General features: G+C 42.7%; 2 protein-coding genes across 2 annotated transcripts; one reads left to right on the top strand and one right to left on the bottom strand.

Annotated features, from left to right (window-relative positions):
* The first annotated feature begins 3,176 nt into the window (after positions 1–3,176).
* On the top strand, positions 3,177–9,827 carry LOC115381287 (eukaryotic translation initiation factor 4 gamma 3-like). The gene is made up of 14 exons (XM_030082572.1): positions 3,177–3,284; positions 3,414–3,611; positions 3,826–4,001; positions 4,076–4,133; positions 4,318–4,422; positions 5,195–5,333; positions 5,528–5,634; positions 5,882–5,972; positions 6,114–6,223; positions 6,332–6,498; positions 6,634–6,759; positions 6,946–7,052; positions 7,132–7,220; positions 9,660–9,827. Exons 1-14 carry the CDS (start codon positions 3,177–3,179, stop codon positions 9,825–9,827), a joined length of 1,749 nt encoding a protein of 582 aa, XP_029938432.1.
* A 1,007-nt stretch (positions 9,828–10,834) lies between these two features.
* Positions 10,835–19,458, bottom strand: LOC115381207 (valacyclovir hydrolase). The gene is made up of 7 exons (XM_030082478.1): positions 19,299–19,458; positions 16,432–16,535; positions 14,997–15,163; positions 12,233–12,386; positions 12,001–12,132; positions 11,333–11,456; positions 10,835–11,247 (listed from the first exon to the last, which is right to left on the bottom strand). Exons 1-7 carry the CDS (start codon positions 19,373–19,375, stop codon positions 11,157–11,159), a joined length of 849 nt encoding a protein of 282 aa, XP_029938338.1. The 5' UTR covers positions 19,376–19,458; the 3' UTR covers positions 10,835–11,156.
* Positions 19,459–21,250: the final 1,792 nt, after the last annotated feature.

Genomic DNA, 21,250 nt, shown 5'->3' with positions numbered 1-21,250 from the left:
TGGTTCAGTGCGCGCGTAGAAGGACGGAGCGTCGTTGCAGAATGGCGGAGACGAATGTTTGGGGGTTTACTTACCGTTGAGTGCGCCATAACTTGGCGTAGTGCAAATAAAGAAATACGAAGAAACGAAGCGCTGAGGACAGGTTACGCCAGGAACGCACTGGATGCGGAAGCGCCCGCGCGCTGTGAACGTCTCCGCGTCTCCTCCCAACAGGATCTCCTCCAATGGGGTGGGAGCTGGGCGGAGCTAGCTAGGCGGAGCCTTGGGGAGATGCTACATGCTAACGCTAGTTTCCCAAGATCACCAACCCTAGCTTTAAAGCTCGTGTCCGGAGTTTTGAAAGAGAGAGGTTTTTTTAATCCAACGTCTCGAGGTTCCGCCCTCCCTCTGCTTTCATGAGCAATCAAGCCACGCCCCTTTAATTGTGCACGTGCATTATCTGTCGGGCAAAAATTGAGAGCCTCCGAGTCCTACAGCATCCTCCATGTTTAGCTGTTTACGGTGGATGTTCAGCAGACAGTGGATATATCCGAGGTAAGCGGGGCGGCTGCTGCGGAGATAACTCACCTCTGCCTGGGCGAGTGTGCGCTGCGTGCACAAGTTGAGTGACAGCATGACAAAGCAGAAGCTCGAAATCTATTGGCTGAAGCTGACCCGCACTTTTTCGGATAACATGGGGGTCTATGAGACGAAGGCGGGGCTCATAAATACATTTTTATATTGCTTTATGCTAATGTTATATTGTAGTATCGAACCAGACGGACACATTTAAGCTCTGTTGAAAAATGATACATACATTGGAAACAAACAGAAACTTCGGACACGAGCTTTAAATCCCAGATTATGCGAGCTAAAATGCTTGATTATGCAAATGATTATGCGGGGTTTTTTTGCCATTTTATGCGGTAAAATTGCGGACAGTTGTGAAGTATGCTGTGAAATATGCGAAAAGATGCCAGATATGTAGGTTACCCACACACTCTCGTGCGTGCGTGCACGCACGCACGCACACACACACACACACACACACACACACACACACACTCACACACACACACACTCACACACACACACACACACACACACACACACACACACACACACACACACACACACACACACCACTCCATCACATTCATTTTATATTAGTTTATTTATCTTAAATTGTTACTGTGTTTGTGCAATTGCTAAAACCTGAGATAAAGTGTGTGTGTGTTTGTGTGTGTGTGTGTGTGTGTGTGTGTGTGTGTGTGTGTGTGTCTGTGTGTGCGCGCGCGCGCGCGCAATTGCTAAAACCTATGATAAAGCCATCAACACAGTGTTTCAAATGAACTGGTGTCCTTGTTACCTGGCGACTGACTTCTTTTAGCACTTCCTGCTGCTGCTGCTAGCAGTGGATGTTGAAATCAGACTCATTAAAAGTCGGACACTGCTTTTTGTCTGGTTTTTTAATATCTATCAACAACAAGGGACGTGAAAGAAACCCAGTTGCCAGTTAATAGGGAATCAGTTCTTCCAAAACACCGGCTCCACTCTCGAGACACTTCTCCTCCGCTAGTTAGCTGCTGCGTTCAGGTGACTGGAGCTGCTGCGGAAAACTGAAACTCGGTGGTTCACATGAAGGCAGCGGTGACAGCTGGACTCAGGAGACACTCAGGAGACATGTGAAGGAAACGTGGACAATTTGCACAAAGGAACAGCTCTCAGACAGCTGTGAACTGGCTCTCATCGTTCACTTAAAGGTGCTGTAGGCAGGATTTTGCTAGTCAATGCTAATTTTTCTGTTTTCTTTGGATTAAATGTTAGAGTATCCATTGATAATCCTTTACGAGTGTAGCATAATTGCACTACCGCGAGGGCGCAGTGTTTCCATCTGTCTCTGTTCTGAGCTGAAAAGGAATCTTGACAGCTCCAGGTATCTTTGACCAATCAGAAGAGCCCCTGAGGCTCTAACCGTGATTGGTCGAGGGGCGTTCGTCGCACGTTCTTGTGGGAGGGGCTTAACTTGCGTAAGGGCGTGATGTCAGAGAAAACAGGACAGGATTGGCTGTGCTGGGTTTCAAATTGCCATCTTAGTTGGGTCAAATCGCCATCTTGCTTAGGTAACCCTAAGCAAGATGGCGGAGATGCGGAATCCTGCCTACAGCACCTTTAAAGGAGCTATCCCTGATTCTGAGCCCTGACTTCAGTTTGAAATGTTGGCACCGCCCCGAGTTCTCTGACTGGTCCCTCACAATGAGAAAACACTCCCACTCCCCCCTCCGCTCTGCTCCCATCTGGGAAATTCTCATGTTTCTTTTAAGAAAAAAAAATTTCTTGAGAAGGAAAAATAACTTCACAATAGAAAACTCATAATATGAATCAAGTCATTTCTATACTTATATAACTGGTGTCAAATACAGTGCTGATACAAGTCTAGGGGACAGAGACAGAAAATGCAGAGGTGCCAGAGCTGTCATTTCTTTATTGTTCATGTCACCCATCGACAAATCATATTAATAACAGAGTGGTTTGCAAGTGCAGACAAGGAACACGGGCAACTGAAATACATTAAACACAGTAAACGATATTGACATGTATCTGACATGTAGAAATATCCATAAGCTGCAAATCCTTCCTTGTCAAAATTGTTATTTTTTGCAAGGATGGTGAGAATTTCCCACAGATGCACATTTTCTGTTACTGTGTACGTCCAGTTTTGTGTGTTTGTACATTATAGCTCTAAATCCTGATTAAATCTGCTTTAACAGGACACACTTGTCCAGCGACAACCACCTCACACAGCTTTAAGAAGCCTTGTACGCTCCACAGATGGCAAATCAGTTTTTGGCACAACACCGGATCTTGGCAGAAGCCAGACCAGTACCTTGAATGCTCTAATCATTCAAAGTCCAGCATTTATGATCCCTTAGATTAGTTGTGGGGTATTTCTTAACTCCTGCTGCAACAGTGTCATCTGATATACCACTAAATTCATTATTGACCAACGCTACAATCATGAAAAATGGTTTGTTTTGATATCCAGCTGCTTTGATTCACTTTAATGAAGCTGAAACACCTGATTTCTCTCTATTTCTGTTTGACTGCATTCCTTTTTTTTTCCTGTGTACATTGACTCTGCATTCTCTATTTGTGTTCTTCTGCTGTCTTCACAGCCAATAAAACCTCAACCAAAGATGGTCATCCGCTTCAACAACGGCGAGCTGACCAAGTGCCAGAACGCGTGGAAGCCCACTATGAAAAGGAGCATGCCGGAGACAGACCCGGAAAAGCTGAAAACGGAGGCACGGGCAAAAGTTCACACTCAAAACACATTACCGACACTACACTTGGGATTTCAGTGTGCCTGTAAACGGGCTAAATGATTGATGGTCTCACTGATTAACCATACTTTCTAACTGATTTCCTTCCAGGACCTCCTGAGGAAAGTCCGGGCCATTCTAAATAAGCTGACTCTGGAGAGGTTCAGTCAGCTGGTGGAGCAGCTGCTGGGTTTGAGCATCGACTCCACGGAGCGGCTCACTGGCATCATGGACCTGGTCTTTGAGAAGGCCATCGATGAGCCCAGCTTCTCCGTGATGTACGGCCAGCTGTGCCACCGCCTCGCCCCTGTAAGAATGCTTTATTATTTATCCTCATTAGTTAAGGATCAAAGTGTACATTTTAAAAGAGAGGACAGTGGCTAATTGTTGTCGCAGGCGGCGCTGGACTCTTCTGCATCCGTCAGTATTGATTGAACTTGAGATTCTTCCAAAGATCTGTCCAAATACCTGACTGAATCTAATGTGAATGTTTGCTCATTTTTGCTTGTCTTGCTTTCTTCAGACCGCAGAGCGGGAGCGGCGTGAGGAGCTGGAGCTTGAGAAGAACAAGGCTCGGAGGCGCTCAGTTGGGCTGGTGAAACTTATCGGTGAGCTCTTCAAGCTGAAGATGACCACCGCAGCCTTTATTTTCGACTGTGTCCACAAGCTGCTGAAGACACAGGAAGAGAATTCTCTGCAGTGTGTGTTTGTGTGTGTGTGTGTGTGTGTGTGTGTGTGTGTGTGTGTGTGTGTGTGTGTGTGTGTGTGTGTGTGTGTGTGTGTGTGCTGCTAACAACTGTCGGCAAACAGCTGGATGTGGAGGAAGCCAAGGTGAGATTGAGAATTCCGGTTTATCCATTCTGGATTCATGTTGGATTTTTTCTGAAATATCAAGCTGATAATTTGAGGGAAGAAAGTGAGAATTAAAGTGAAAAGAAATGTACTTTGTTGTCATGAAACAGTGAAACCAAAATCAGACTGTCTCTCATCTTCTCCTTGTCTTTCTTTTGATCAGCCACAAATGGATCACATATTCAGCTCCATAATGAAACTGGTCAACGAGCGCCGCACAACGAGTCGGATTCGATTCCTGCTGCAGGACGTCATCGAGCTAAAAGACGTGAGTGTTTGGTTTAGAGATTTGTTCCAGTCTGAAGTCCCACCAAGCTAATGCTTTGACCCACATTGAATCATTTTCTGGATTTTTTGAATCTCTTGAATCAGAAGATTTGTGTACCGGTCACATTTTGTTTGTCATCTATGTGAAGAAATAGTTTTTTCTACATGTTTTTTTTTAAAGCAGTCTGTGAATCCCTCGAGGCACGACAAAACACAAGTGGTCTTCGAACTGATTTAATGAAGTCTGGCGAACTCCATTAGAACCATGAAAACTGTAAGCAAACAATACAATTAGCATTTCAACCACAGAGAAACAGCAGTCCAAACCGGAAGTGAACGGCACTTATGTCACCCTTATAACCCGAGACCGAGACATGCAGCACACAATAATCACTTTACAATTAAAACATATTTCTAATAACCCTCCCATAAATATGAAATTGCAAATATAAACAACAATAATAAACAACTAAGGGCACTAAGAATGATGCATTTACACAGTCAATGCAATGTTAAACTAACAGAAACGTGTATTGAGCATTGTGAGCTGAAACTAGAGAAGGATTGTCACATGAATTGAAAGAGATCGTCACAGATTCACTCTTGAGATCGTAAACCAGGCTGAGATGTTGTTTTAGTCTATGAGCTGTTTTTGAGTTGGGTCCAGTGAAGATATTTCAGAATATTGTTTTATAATTTAAATTGAAAGTGCAGAATCTGACACAAGTCTCACTCCTGGATTGACAATAACAAAATCCACTTATTCTTCTCAGAACAACTGGGTTCCTGGGAGGGCCGACCAGGGCCCGAAGACCATCCTCCAGGTCCACGAGGAGGCAGAAATGGAGGAGCAGGAGGAGCATCGAAAAGTGAACCAGCAGCTGCTCTCCGAGGACGGCAGGAGGCGAGCAGGTCAGTGGAAATCCTCCACAGGGCTGAGAATGACGCTGGCACAACCACGAGGACTCCAGAAGCCTGCATGCAGGCAGTCTTTCTGTCCCTGTGGCCTGTAGCCTCCACCTGATGGCCGCTGAAATGTTTCAAACATGAATATGTCCTTGTCTGATCAGTCAGTGTTTTTAAACTGTGTGTTTCTGTGTTCTCAGGACCCTTCGACACTCCTCGATTTCTTCGGGAAGAATCAAGGATCAGTGCTACCGGAAAGAATCCGACCAGGTCCTTCCTACCTCGAGACACCGCCAGGGTTTCAAAGGTGAGACACACTGCAGGGAGGGTGAGCTCCAGCTCCACCAGCTGGATGGAAACGACTGATTTTGCCCCCTGTGAGCCTGACTTCCTCCAGAAATGGATTTTCTGAATGCATTTCTCCAACTGGAGCAGCATGAGCATGTTTACATTGTTTTAGGAAAAGACTGATATGCTACTCTTCTTTTTCTGTGAGTATGACGTTTCTTCAAGTTTTCAGAATGCATAAATATGTGTTAATATTGTTTCCGCAGCCACAGCTTGATCAGAAAATCCAGCTGCGCCCACAGGGTCAAGGTTCGTGGGCACAGGGATGTGCTGGGCGGAGTCGAGCCGGTAACTCAGGTAAGGTTTGCTCCTGAGCTCAGGAAACTCGTATCATGCAAGAAAACAGATTTTTCCCTTCAAATTTTACATAAAATGTATTTTTTCTTAAAAAACCCACGCACACAAACACAAATATGACTCCGTATTATTTGTTAACAGCAGTGGAGCCCGTGGCCTCAACGCCAACCAGACCGGCTCTGTCTGCAGACCAGGCTGAGAGGAAGTCCAGGTCCATCGTCGAGGAGTTCCTGCACCTCAAGGACTTCAAGGTAAGACGTTTCAGCAGAAGATCGCGTTCATTCATAACAGCTGGTCTCTTCAGCGTCCAGCTCAGCCACTTCATCATCTCACCCTTCATTTCTCGTCCTCCGCTGCAGGAAGCCGTGGAGTGTGTGGAGGAGCTCCACCTGGACCAGCAGCTCCACATCTTCGTGGGTGTGGAGTTGACCCTGGAGTGGAGTCAAAGCTCCAGGGAGGAGATGGGCCAGCTCCTCTCCCAGCTGCTTCAGCGAGGAACCCTTCCCAAGATGCAGTTCTGCAAGGGGTCAGTCCAACTGCTCTGTCTTAAAATGACTCTGATGATCATGTGATCTAAGAAGAAAGAGGATTTTGCTGTGTTGTTTTTATTGTGTTTGTCGAGGCCCAGTTTGTGAAGATCTGTCTTCTTCTGTCCTCTCAGGTTGTCGGACACACTGGAGCTGGCAGAAGACATGGCCATCGATATCCCTCACATCTGGCTGTACTTGGCCCAGCTGCTCCGCCCAGCGCCGAGCAAGGGAGGCTTCTCCATGGCCCAGCTCTTCAGGTACTGTTTTGTCCACATGCTGGAGATCAAAGGACAACTGTTTCGTTTCCTTGGGAGAAATCACACCTGCAACCTGGGTGTCTGAATCTTCCTCCACTCAGCTCATGAGAAGTCGTCCTGCATGGTTCTGTATGAATGTTGATGAAGCTGCTTACTTGATTTTCTCTTGTCTCTGTTGGTTCACAGCGAACTGAACAAAGCCCTGCATCCTGCTGGAGGAGCCGGGCTCCTGATTTCACAGATACTGCATGTGCTGTGCAAGGAGAAGGCAAGCTGGGCGGTGACGCACCGCTGTCCACGTCTTCCTCCCCACCTGCAACACTGCAGGAACGTGTGTGAAAACAAGTGTGTGATGTTCTCTCATGTTGTTTCCTGTGGCCTCTGTTTGGAGGGAGTCTGGCCTCAGCTGGCCTGATTTCATAGCCGAGGGAGAGGACGTCCAGGTCTTCATCAGTCAGCAGGTTGGTCATTAACACCTCAGTTCATAGCAGCATGTTCAGTGTGTGTGTTGCTGTCCTGAAGCTGTCAGGATTAATCCAACACAGTATCACAAGCAGATCTGTCCTCTGGCTGATTTCATCTCTTCTGTGTTCCTCACATCGATCATTCGTCTGAGCTCCCACAGGAGCTCCAGTTCACGGTGAAACCAGACTGTGTGGCGCCTTTGCCGTGGCCCCCGCTAAATCGGTTGGATCTAAATAACTTCTGAAGGACTCCGAGCTGCACGATGTTTGTCTGAGTGAGTATATGAGCATGCACACACCTTTAAATAAGGTCCAGGTGTCAAAAAACTGGAGTTGCCCTTTAAGTTAGTTTTAGTATTCATTTTGAATTTAGTTTGCTTAAGTGGCTATTTGAGACTGAGCCTTATTTTATTTCGGATTTTTTTTTTTTTTTACAATATTTGTACTGTATTTTTGAATAGTGCACCAGACTGAATTGGTTTGCTGGGATGTACTTAAACTTTTTCTTCTTTTGAATTTCTTTAAAGGTGCATTAAGGAGTTTTACAACCTTAAAAATACTTATTTTCCACCATAAATATGTTACATATTTTTTAATGATGTGTACAATGTGCCCTGACATATTCATTACAAGTACCTCTAACAACGCTAAATTGTCACTTGAAAGTTGCAGTGCCGGTCCGGCACCAGAGTTTTTTTGGGGAGAATTTGAAAGGAATGACGTAATGCTCGCTCCGGCTGGTTAGGTTTTGTTTTGTCCGCCATTACTCCGCCCGACGCTTAGTGGGCAACAACTGAGCAGGATCTTCCAGAAAATAAGAAAAGACTGGCTTCTAGCACTGCCACAGCTCCAGCACAGACTCCACCAGGTAAAAGAAACTTAAATCTTACTTGAGCGCTACTAAACGAGCGAGGAAGGACTTCCCCTCTTCCGTGCACGCGAGCCACAGGCACGAGTTTTTCACTAAGCTGCATTATGCCCAAGACCTGCAGGGGGCGCTGTTTCGCATAAAATGTGCAAACTCCTTAATGCACCTTTAATGAAACACACTGAAAGTGTTATTTAAGTTGCCTGATTGGGCTTAGAATTTATTTTGGACAAGACGTCCTGACTTAGCTTTCATTCATCATTAACAAAAATGTGGATTTCAAATCTTCTCTTCTCAGTGTGTTTATTTGATGAGTCATGCACAACAATTCTGTAACGTCCCTGAATTTGAATTCTTCACTTGGGGACCTAAAGCAGAAATGAGATTAAAATGTGATTAATTAGATTAATTAATTACGAATCATGTAATTAATTAGATTATTTTTTTGGATGTCATGACAGCACTAGTAATAACAAGTCATTGATAATAGGAAACAGCAGAGGATGGCACATAATCATTTGAATATATGTACCAAAGCATTTGCAACATCGACATGCTGTTGTCATTTTATTAGTCCTGACTGGACCCGGATCAGAACCCAAACCTGGGATGTGAGGGTCTAAACACAGGTGATCAACCAGGAGGGCTTCTAATTAAAGAAAGGACATATCTACGCCTGAAGTGGAGCTTTTCAAAGTTGCAGCAGCTTGGTGTCACCACCAGAGGGCAGAAGAGGACAACGCAATCGAAATTGATTTCCTCGTGCTCATGGAAAGTGGGAGCAACAACCCAAGTGTCACTTTTATATTTTTGTTCAGAGCAGCCTCCTTCTAAATCTAAAATGCCATGAAAAGTCCCGTATTATCCAGCAGAACCTTGGTTCTCAGAGTGCTACTTCCTGGAGGTTTCTTAGTTTTCTGAAAGTAGAATGTGAGGCAGAGCTTTGAGCTATCCTGTCAAGTGGAACCAGCTCCCACTTTCAGTTCGGGAGGAAGACACAGCCTCTACTACTCTCTGCCTCTGAACCAAAGCCAAGTGGTCCACTTCGTTTTTATTTTCATGTGCCAATAATAATAATAATAATAATAATAATAATAATAATAATAATAATAATAATAATAATAATAAAAATAAAAAACATAAAAGCTGCATTTTTTTTTACGATTTTAACCCAAAAAAAAAACAACAGAGAAGATAAAATATCCTAAAGCTCAAAGTGTATCAGAATGAATAATGTGATGATTTCATGTCAGCTTATAGATCAGTAATTTTCATGGTTTGTTACAAAACATGATCAGCAGGACTGAGCAATTCGTGTATTTAATGCACCTTTAAATATCATCAATAATCTGCCAGTTTCCCCTCACTGTATAGCGTCAGCCAGAGAGCCCCTCAGTGAATCCATTCCACTTGTTCATATGGAGAACAAGTGGAACAAGACAGAAAGACTGAAAGTAGCCGTCTGTGGGGGCCGGTTCTCCTGGGTATGGCCATGGCCCTCTGCCTGAGTGGGCGGGGTTGGCTGTTGGGCTCTTTGGCCCTCGGCTCTGCCCGTTCTGGACATCCAGTGCTCGGCGGGGCCGGCGCCTGCTGGTATTGGTCCCCTGGGGCCCAGCACCGTGGGTGCTGGAGGTCCTGGAGGGGGCCTTCCTCTGCCCACTGCTGGACCGGTGTGTGGATGTCTGCCTGGGGTGATAGCTGGGATCTGGGATAGTCGCCGGTTTTCTGGGCCCTGAGGGCCTCTCTGGCCTGTTTTTGGTTTTCTCATAGGTCAGAGGTAATATATGCATGATCTCTGTCACATTTACATTATCACGATGATCTTTAATCACTCTTCATATTCTGCATGTGAACTCAGTCACCTTGTCTTCTGGTGTGTTAGAGTAATGGCTATGTAGGAGCCATTTATCCTTTCTGTAGTTTAACCACCAGGGGGAGCAGAGTGGGTGAAGGTATAATAGAAGCACACAGGTGATTAGCCAGGTGTGCAGAGAGGGACAGCATACAGTGTTGTTACTGTGTCTGAGTGGCGTGTGGGATCGTGTTTGTCCGGTGGAAATGGGATATATATGAGCTTTCCCGCTCCAACTTTCACATGTAAACAGTGGAATTATATGTGCCAAGGAAAATAAATGGGTCGCTGCACCCAAAGTCTTAAAGAGAGTGGAATTTATTGATTAACTAGCAGTGCGGACACGTGTCCGAGACCATTATCCTTCTCTACCCTCAGAGAAATCCAAAATGTACAAGGTGTGTACAGACTATCTGTATTAGATCCCTCCTGATACCCAGGTTTGTAATTTCATACCTGGATCCTTAGCTTGCACGTCCCAGATCAGCTGTACTTTCTAACAAAAGGGCGTAGGATGCCCTCTGTCATATCTCTGTGCAGGTGTAGTAGCCGGTCGTCTGGAGTGTTGGTTCTAATTAGAGGTTCATCGTATCTTTGCACTCTCTTCCTTCTATCCACTGTTTTTGTTTGCTTGCTTGTTCACTTGCTTGTTTGTTTCATTCAGTGTCTCTCTTCCAGTGCCCCTGTCAGGTCCAGCAATATCATGTGTCAGTATTCAAAATAAATAAAATAACGTAAGAACCCATGTCATCGAGAGGAGCTTTATTACCTAAACGCTCCTCTTGGAAGAGCAAATCTGAAATCAAAACATGGTTGTGATGGTCATTCAGACCACTGGGCCAAACTGTGTTCACGCTACTGCATCTGAATAAACCACTCAGAAGCTTTATCAATGGGTTGTGTTTAATCTACAGCAGCAGATAAGACAAATAAAGCCTGAAATGTCAGTTTACATTACAACGCCACACATTTCGTAGCATTCAGATCTTTATCACAGCTGTGTTTCATGTTAATTTGCATAAATCACAGAGGGCACAGGGGCAACAGATCATTTTCCCTTTCCAACACAGCATTTGTGGACCCTCGCAGATTGTTGTTGAGATTTTCCTTTTTCTGTCTATATTCTTGCCGTCTCTACATTGACATGGACTTCCTGCTGTTGATCATCATTTGTTTTATAAAATATAGAACTGCAAACGACCCATCGGTTGTTTCATTCTTGCAGGAAGTCTTCCACCAGTTTGTTGAATTCCTCGGCATACCTCAGGTGGATGTTGTGTTTTCCCTCGGGCATTAGATGTAATCTAGAGTTTGGGAGAAAAGTATCATCATGGCATGACGGGACGGTGAAGCCGTCGAGATCACCGTGGCACCGAGGCGGAGTCTTACCGTGAGCCCTTGATGTGTTTGAGGAGGTACTGAGGGTGAACGCTGGGAACCATGGGGTCTTTCTCACCGTGAAGGATGAGGGTGGGACAGCTGATCAGGGGCACAAGGTCCATGCAGATGTTTCCTGACCAACAGAGAACCAAACAGAGACTCAAATCTGAACGGTAAACTTGGTCTTAATGTATATTTTAACACAAGGGAAGTCCAAATGTGCTTCATAAGAGGATTTCCATTGTTCACACACCATCTATAGAAACTTGTGGTTCAGAAAAGCTCATGTAAGAGTGTGTGTGTTGGTTTCAGTGCTGCACCATTGTAAAGCTTCAGGTCATGCTTGGAAGCAAAGGTGCTTGCTCCTTATACACGTCTGACGTCTGAACGTGGATTTGTGGTTCTTTGATGTTAGGTTAATTACTCTGTTTATCTATACTTGCAATTGAAAACATAAATTGAATCATATTTTATGATGAATCAATTCAGAAGTTCCAATAGTTTAGTTTCAATGTCTCACCCAAGAAGAGGACAAGACCTTGAAATAGGAAGAGGAAACCACCTACAACCTCAGCTCCAGCTGTCCCTTAATCCCAGTATATTCTTTGTGGTTTATTAAAAAACAAACAAACATCTAGTTATAGCTAATAAAATTTTCCAGCAGCAGCAGCCCCCACCTCCTGGTCTGTGGGCAAACTGTGCGATGCCGTCCACCCAGGCCTCCCAGGTTTTGGCAAAGACTTGCGCTCCGTACACCTCCTCCATTGGCTGCCTCATCCTTGCACTCCAGCTGGAGACATCGCGGACCGCTGAAGCAAAACACAATGTGCAGATAATACAGCTGGTCTCACATGCAGGTCTTCAGAAAAGTTTAGTTCTGATAGTTCTGTCTTTATCTGAGTGGTGCACCATTGTAGAGCTTCAGGTCCTGCGGGGAAACAAAGGCGTTTGCTCCCCATACGACCAGCTTGTGGATCTGTTCAGGGTTCCTGCCAGCAGCAACCAGAGCTGTGATCCCTCCGTCACTCCAACCCAGCAGAGAAAACTTGCCGAAGCCCAACGCCTGGAGAAAACATGAGAAGTAGTGACACTTTAAAGTCCATAGTGTCTTCGATGTAAGTCTGAAAGACTGACAGTGTATTCAGCAGCTTTGTGTGTGAATGCTTCATAACTTACCACAATAAAGCAAAGACAAAACTTTACAACACAATGCTAGTTGGCAATTTCTACTATAAAATAAATTACACTCAATTGTGTTTTTTGGGAGATCTTCTACAGCATCTCAGCTGAAAGCAATTATGCTGCACTGTTCACCTGCATCCATTCATTAGTGGAGTTTACTGAGTTGTCTCCATGTCTTTAAGGTTGACTGGTGACCCTTTTCCCCGTGATGAACTGACATTATGTCGACTGAATTCAGCCATCCACAACCCTGAATTGGTTGAAAACTTATAAAACATAGATGATGGAAGATGATTACTGGAGGACTGTCACTTCATTACATCAAAATTAAAGGAGCTATCTGTGATTCTGCACAATTTTGAGCCCTGACTTCAGTTTGAAATGTTGGCACCGCCCCGAGCTCTCTGACTGGTTCCTCACATTGAGAAAACCCTCCCACTCCCCCTCCGCTCTGCTCCCACTCAGCGTGCACGACGCTACATGCACATCCCATGCATGCACAATACCACATCCAATAAATATGATAGGAGACAAATGAAGGTTGTAGTGATTATGGTGACACTGTAGTGAATCCCAGTGGTGGTATTACGTTTTGTTGTTGTTGTTGTTGTTGTTGTTGTTCATGTGCAATTTGTCTTCACTGTTGCAGCGTCTTGTAAGTTGTAGACGGTCCCTTAACCCCACAGCACTCCCAGCTGCTTATTGAAATCAATATTGTTTCTGCTGCTTGATAGACAGATACTTTTCATAAAAATGAGCTTGTACCATATCGTCCACCTCACAACGATGGGATGCAGCGCCCTTTGTATGTTACTGACGTTTTGTTAAAGAGTTATTGAGACCGAAAGTCCGTATCTGTCAATACGCTGCTAACTTTACTGGACTGTTCAGTATATGAATGATATACCTAATTCGTGGGAATGAATTAGTAATTTGTGGCCACAATAAATTTATTTATTTTTTTTTTTTTTTCCATGTCATGTCCAGGGCTCCGTAAAAACACGTTGATCAATGTGTGATTTTTTTTTCACAGAAATATAGCATGGACTTCGTAGTACGTGATGTAAAAAACATGTTTCTCGTCCTGGTTAAATTAAAATCGCGGATAGCGCCTTTAACTTAGTACATTGAAAAAAACAACATAAAAGGTGTCTTTCTCCCAAGATAGGTATGATTATCATTAAACGCTTTAAATAACAGGTAGTTCCCTTTCTCCATGGCTGATTCTGCCATCAGACTGACTCACAGTGTTGAAGGAACACAGTAACACTACAATGAAACAACCACATGTCCACAAATAAGATCGAAGTTGTTTAAAGATTCTAAAAATAATATCTGTGATGCATTTACAATAAAAAATCAATTCCAAAGCCCTTTGAATAGTCGTCGTGATAGCATACTAATTTTTCTTAGTTTGAATCTCCCTTGTATTTACTGAAGCAAGTGGGTTTAAAATGGAAGTGCACATGGTGTGCATGACAGGCAGGGTATGAAGTACCTCTTTATATCAAAACCATGAAGATTTAGTATAAAATTAGCTTTAAAATATGCAAAAATACAGGAATGCTGCACACGTTATTGAAAGAGTCCCTGTGTAAAGCAGTCTCAGTCCCAATATCATATATTGAGCTGACTACTTATGAGAATAATCATAATCCAACACTTAACATCTGTGGGCAACAGGCTTTGTTGTAATTGTTTAACAACAGTCACTTGGTTGTTAGTTCACACACTTAACTTTGGTCTGTTTGACTTAATTAGTCACCAGGTTTTTCCATTACAATGAGGACAACCGCTCGGCAAAAATATCATGAGAGAGAGTCAGTCAATGTGCAACTCGTCAACTAACTTTCTGAGATTTATGTTCTTCTAGCATCATTTTCTGACTGCAGCCCCATTTGCACAACTTTTTCAAGTGAAAATGCAAAAATGTCAACAAAAAAATTATGATATGAGTGTTGTTTTTTTTGTTTGTTTGTTTGTTGTTTCAGTTGTTTCCTCAAAACACTGTTTCAGTGTTAGGACATGTACTTTAATAATAAAATTTAAGTTGGAAAATTTACCCTGACTGCAGTGTCTGTTATCGTAAATACCTTTGATTAGTGTGAATGTAGTCACGATGTGTTTTGATGTTTTTGATTTAATCTATTTCACTGATTTGTGTTGACAATGTTTCAAGTCCTAAAACCCTGTCAGGGCATTTAGTGTTTTATGATTAAAAGCCTGGAGGGTTAAGCAGGAATTTCATGGAGAAACTTGCTACGTGTTTTAAAATTGGCCTAAACTCTTTTATAAATATATTTGTTTTGTGTTTTGTATTTGAACTTTAGAAAAATAAAGGAATTAATAACTTTTTCATATTTAGTGTTAATATGGTTTTTCACTTTACAAAATCATCGAGGAAATGTTGCTGTGTAAATGTGGAATGTTTCTGAAATGGAAACCCTGTGTTTCTCTTGAAGCGTTGTCTATAAAGACGAACCAGACGAACCTTCATCAGGTCCACTGCATCCTTCGCGTCCCTCTCAAAGAAGTCTGGGGGGAAGTCTCTGTTGGGGGGGCGGGATTGTCCATACCCGCGGGGATCCCAGCCGACCACAGTGAAGCGCTCCTTGTTCAGGGACTTCAGCTGAGGGCCGAAGTCTGTCTTGGTGCTTCCTGTCGTTGGAAACCACAGAATAAATTCAGATATAAGAACAAGGAATTTACAGTGGCCCCCCAAAAAAGTATGCAAATCCTCTGGAATTCCTCGGATTTCTGAAATAACTGTCATAAACTGCGATTTGGTGCTTCGCCTAATACCACACAAACAATAAATGCATTGAAAGTGGTACAAAGCAGGCCAAAAAGCAAGTAATCACCTCCACCAAGATCTTCCAGTAGCTTCTCATCACACCTACTTAGGAGGAGTTTAGGAGACCATTTTTTTTGTTTCACAAAATAACTTCTGTTCATCCATTTTCTAAAGACATCTGAGACATACAGCTATCTACAGGTATTTCCGCGACCACTTTAAATCACTCTGTTGTAATTTTCCATTCATTTTTATGGTCGTTTTTCGATGTGCATCCCCAAACTTTCACTGAGCTGCAGCACGCACGCACGCATGCACGCACGCACGCACGCACGCACGCACACACACACACACACACACACACACACACACACACACACACACACACACACACACACACACACACACACACACACACACACACACACACACACACATTACCCTGTTGGAGTATCTGATAAACCTTTGAATCTTTTTCACCCTCAGTAACACTGATCTGTGCAAACCTCAAGCCAACATGGCAGCCCCAAGCCATGATGCTCCCTCCACCATACTTCACTGTCCGGATGGTGTTTTTTTAAAGTTTGATCCAGTTTCACCCCTCATCTGTTACTCGAGAGTTACCGGTCATCCAGAGTCAATCCTTTGGTTCCTTGGAAGAATCACTACATCAATAAATTGTCTCCATTTGTAGATGATGGAAGGGTGGATGTGGAGAGAGTTATGGGATGGTCTAATAAACTCATCAAAGTTCACAAAATCTGTATGTTTTTCAAGGTCAAATTGGCCTGATTCTCTTCCTGATTAGCTGTCAGGTTTGTTCACCCATGTCGCAAACAGCATTCTGTTGTCTATAAACAGCACTGTGCTTTAATAGTCAATAAAAAATTGGAAAAAAAACCCCAGTAGTTTATCTGACATTAGACGAAGCACATCATGTTTGTCTACACTTGTAACTTAAATGTAGATTGGATCACATTTTATGAGACGTCATTCAAGCATATTCAACGTATATTCAGCATATTCAACGGTTTTGCATACTTTTTCACATGAATGCGCTTGTTTGGACCATGTGTTCTGTGTCTAGAAAAATACAGATCAGGAGCTCATGATGGAGGATTGTTGTATCTACCCAGAGCTCCAGGCAGCAGCAGCACGGCGTGTTTCCCTCTGCCCGTCCTCTCGTAGTACAGATCAACGCCGTTGACCCGCTGTCTGCCGGAGGTCAACGAAGAGCTGCGAGGAAACACACACGTAGTTACCAGCAAACAGCAGCGATGGTTAAAGTGAGGAAATCGCATGAAACAGAAGCGTTTCTTCAGGAAGTCACACAAAATCCAACACAAAGGGCTTAAAATTACTTAATTTACTTAATGACATTGGACTCAGAAGAAAACTGGAACTTTAATGGGTTTTTTAAGCTGTAGAAAGCTTGGAGGACAATAAATACTTGAAGTGTATCAGTATTAATTACAAACATTCTAATGAATGCAGATCAGATCATGATTTCTATAGAGAATTCTTATTTTCAGTGCTAGAAAAGTTTTGCCTGGGTAAACTATGAATGTAATGCTACTTTTGTTTCATTACTTGCAGAGAAAAAAATCGTGAAGAAGACGCTTGACTGGTGTGCTTAATCAGAGAGTTGAATAAAACATGGAGCTGTACTGATGGTGGCTGATATGACTTGCATTTTAAAAAAAGAGTACAGAAAACTGAAGCAGGTCAGAGGAAAGTTTCTCTGTGTTTGCAAAACTGCTTTAGGGACTAGATCCAGAAAACTGTAATTGCTCCTGTGGTAACATTAATCTGCTCAAAATCTCTCGGTCTCTGCAATAAATGAATGTAGCGTGAAAAGTTTTGTGTCCTGAGATGTCTAATGTTGAGTGGAACAGATAATTTTATTTTATTCTACGCTACAGAAAATGTGAGTATGTGACAAAATATTGAATTATTAAAGTACTGTGTATATGACAGCGCTCTCAACATGCTAATGAAAAAGAGGTTAAAGTTCAACCATCTTGGGCTCTTGGGCCCTGGGCTCTCGGCTCTGCCCGCCCTGGGCATCCTGGGCCCGGTGTGGGCCGGCTCCAGGCGGCCGTGGCTCCCTGGGGCCCGGCCCGGGCCCCGGGGCCACCGGGGCTCCAGGCCGAGGCGTTCCTCTGCCCTCTTCTGGACCAGAGCGTGGGCGTCTGCCTGGGGGAGGGGATCAGATCTGGGCTCTGGGATGGCCGCCGGTTATGTGGGCCCTGAGGGCCTCTCTGGCCTGCTTCTGGCCTTCACAGGGGTCAGAGGTCATATATGCATGAACAGTATCACTGTCACTATTACATTTTCATGATCACGCTGATCTTTGATCTTTAATCACTCTTCACATTCTACTTGTGGAATTAGTTACACTGTTTTCCTGTGGTGGGTTAGACTAAGAGTGATCTGTTGCAGGGAAGAGGGGAAAAAAAATAAGATGCCCTTTGTCTTACCCTTGTAGTAGTAGTAGCTGATTGTGTAGTGTTTAACTTTATTAAACAAAAAAAAAAAAAAAAAATACTTACTAATCTGTTCGGGTTCTGTCAGTCCTGGTGTTAACTATCAATTTTTTTGTCAGTCTCTCTGTTAGTTATAAGTGCTGTGATTATTGATTGTTCTCTGTCATATGTAATATGTCGTATTGGGAATGTGCATATGTTATGCTAAACCCCCACCCCCGCCCCCACGTTCCCCCTCTCTTTATCTTTCTCTTTTTCTCTCTCTCTTGCTCTCTGACCGTTTCCGTCCCGGTCCTGTCCGGCAGCCATGCCAGATGCCAGTTTCAAATAAAGGCAGCAGCAGGAGGAGATTCAATCTCCTCCTGCTGCTAACAGTAAAATCTGTTCGGACAGTAAAAGGCTCCAATCATACAATATTGCATGCCCCAGCTGCCGGACAGGACAAGGGGGAAAAAAAAGTTTAACCAACAATGAAATTACAATAAAAAAAAGGAGTGAAATATTAAAAATACCACTTCAAAACTGAATTCTAAAAACCAGAAAGAATTAAAAGAGGAAGTCACATTGTCATTATTTTGACTATTATTTATTATTGCAGATTAATAAACCCAAAACAGAACTTCAAGCATTGTAGAATAATATAATGAACAGTCGTTTCTTGTAGAAATCTTACTATATTTTTTATATATGATAGCATTTTTTATATATTGTAGCAATATTGTATGACATTGGTATGTAACTTGAAATATATTGGCACTATTGGAAAGTGTTCAATCATGAATACAATCAGTGGTAAATGAAATAGTCTATTGTATTTAATCTGTGCATAATTTAAAAAAAATGTGTGCTATTTATCATTTCAGTACTTTGCTAAATGTTACAATTACTGTATTGTATTTGAGCTGTATATGCTGCTAAATACATTCTGTTCATTTAGCATTTAGGTATATTATGGGTATTAGGTTATATTATTTTCTTAATCTATCTTTTAGTTTATATTAAGGTACTGATCCTGTAAACGTGGGTAAATGTATTTTGTATGTATTTGTAAATACAGTACAATTTTGAAGTTATTTGGAAATATCTGTATGTTTAAGGGATTTTTAAATATCAGATTTGTTAGTAAATTTCAATTGTAGTTGTAAATATACTATAAGTATAATCATATTATAAATATATTTATACATGTACAAATGTTTAAATTTTACTTTATAAATTATCTTTGTAAATGTATTTTTAAATGTAAATGTACGTAAATAAGCTCCTGGATAAAGAAGAAACACTCATCGTGACACGCACGGGTAATCTGTGGATTAAACCTGTTGAATTTCTCAGATTACCAGTATTTGACGTGCACGCGGAGCATAAAGAGGACAAGTGGCGCCATCTGGTGGACTGAACCGAGACCAGCAGTGAAGAGGGCTGCTGCAGGAGCTTCCTGCTCTGCGGGAGTCCGCGTGCTTTGCGTGCGCTGCGTGGTATTTCTGTGCGCGCGGAGGCAGTAAACAGTTACCAGGAGCTCCGGGTCGCCGCCACGACTCCCCTCAGGCCGCTTCTGCGGAAACGTCCTCCGAGCAGCAACAGGGCCATTTCTCCAGGAAGACCGGCAGCGATCCGACCGAAGGCCACCTGATCCCGCACTTTAGGTGGCTTTTAACAGGAAATCCGGCCTCCGGGAGCTGATCTCCACTCCCACTTCAAAGGCAATTTAAAGTGAAATCACGCTTTTAGATTAACCGGCAGAAAGTACTTTTAATAAAACTTTAAAAGCTTCTTGATTATTGTGTTGACTTTGTTTAAGGCCGTTCAGGGGCCTCACATGGACTCTTTTAATCACTGAAATAAAAATTTGCCAGTAAAAAGACTCTAGCAATATGTTAATCAATATATGATGAAATGTATTTGATATAAAATTGCAATCTCTTCAAAGTAGTAATAGGTATTTCAGCTATTTAATAGAGTTGTTTCTTCTGACATGGATCACTAATACAAGTCAATTCTTTTAGTTTGACCAGTCATATTTTATTTATTTAGTGCTTACATTATTTGTCATAAAAAAACAATGTATATTGACATACAAAATGACTTCCTAATGTATAAAGCATGCAGTCTAGCATGCTTGTGGTATGAGTTCATACACCCAACATGGAACAGAGTAGTTAAAACATAAAGAATAAAACAGATCATCCGTTTTATTTAAAATAAGTGTAGAATTAAGAAAATGTTTCATCTGATATGGATATACAAATATAAAACAGAAAGATGTCATGCTGCAACACATTACTGTATTTGTACAGGGGGTAGGACACACAATACAGTTTCATTCATACAAACATTATGTTTAAACATCTATACAGACACATGTATCTATAAAACTGCACAGTGTTCATCATACATCCACCTGGATTTGACATTTCTGTGGGTGGTGCAGCGACATTAGCATTACACACTCTTGGGTTCATAAAAAGAAGTTTCAATTTCTGAACACACGTATCTCTCATTTTTGTTTTCACTTTGGACATCAAGAAAGTTCAAGAAAAGGAACTGACACACACTACTCCCACTCACCCACCCACCCACACACACACGCGCGCACACACACACACACACACACACACACACACACACACACACACACACACACTCAGGTGTTGTTTGTTTCACGGTAAAGAGAAAACACTGTTCCTGAGGTGTGAGGCATTTGTTGATGGGTGAGCTTGACTCGCTCGTCTCTGATGACGATGAGCTGTTCAGGTTTTTGTAAACGCCTCCAGTCTCCTCTGCCTGTCAGTGAGTCTGAGCCGTGCCACTCGGTCAAACCGCACTCGGGAACACACCACGAGATAACGCCGAAGCTAAAAATACCTCTGTCACCTCACGGCGGTGTGTTGACGATGCTGAGAGATTTACTGGAAATGCAGCAGTTGAAGTAAATACGAGTGGACGTTCATTGGGAATCACAGAACTACTACAGATACTATAGATTTAATTCAAGGAGAGATTTTTGGACTGACTGCTGCAGTGTCGATCTCAACACACACACATGAAAAAAAAAGGATATTTGAGTGAATTTTCAACTTTCCACTATAAAATGAGAAAGGAAACCTTCAACTTACTCAAATTAGTCATGTTAACTTTGATTCATTTTCAGTCGAGAGATTTTTAAACACAAAACTTTTTCATTAAGTCAACGCAACATCCTTCGGGAAACAGGAGCTCAGTTAAATGGTAACTGCTCAGCCAGGAACTTCAGCTAGAACTAACAAGAAATACAGACAGTGTTAGTTCTGGATTAACCAGATGGCAAGCTGGAGTTGATTTATTTATGTGTGATGAGAGTCGTTAGTGCAGTATGGGTGAGAAAGTAATCCTCCAGTGGACAGGAGCTTCGTGAAATAGTAACTATTAAGACAACAGCTGGGTCAGCTGGACAGAGAGAAAGAGAGTAGAGGACTAACGAGGTGA

The sequence above is a fragment of the Salarias fasciatus genome, chromosome 23 (genome assembly GCF_902148845.1).
Source record: "Salarias fasciatus chromosome 23, fSalaFa1.1, whole genome shotgun sequence".
Taxonomy (NCBI): Eukaryota; Metazoa; Chordata; class Actinopteri; order Blenniiformes; family Blenniidae; genus Salarias; species Salarias fasciatus.
Note: the sequence above shows the minus strand (reverse complement) of the source record. Positions and strands in the feature narration are given on the sequence as shown.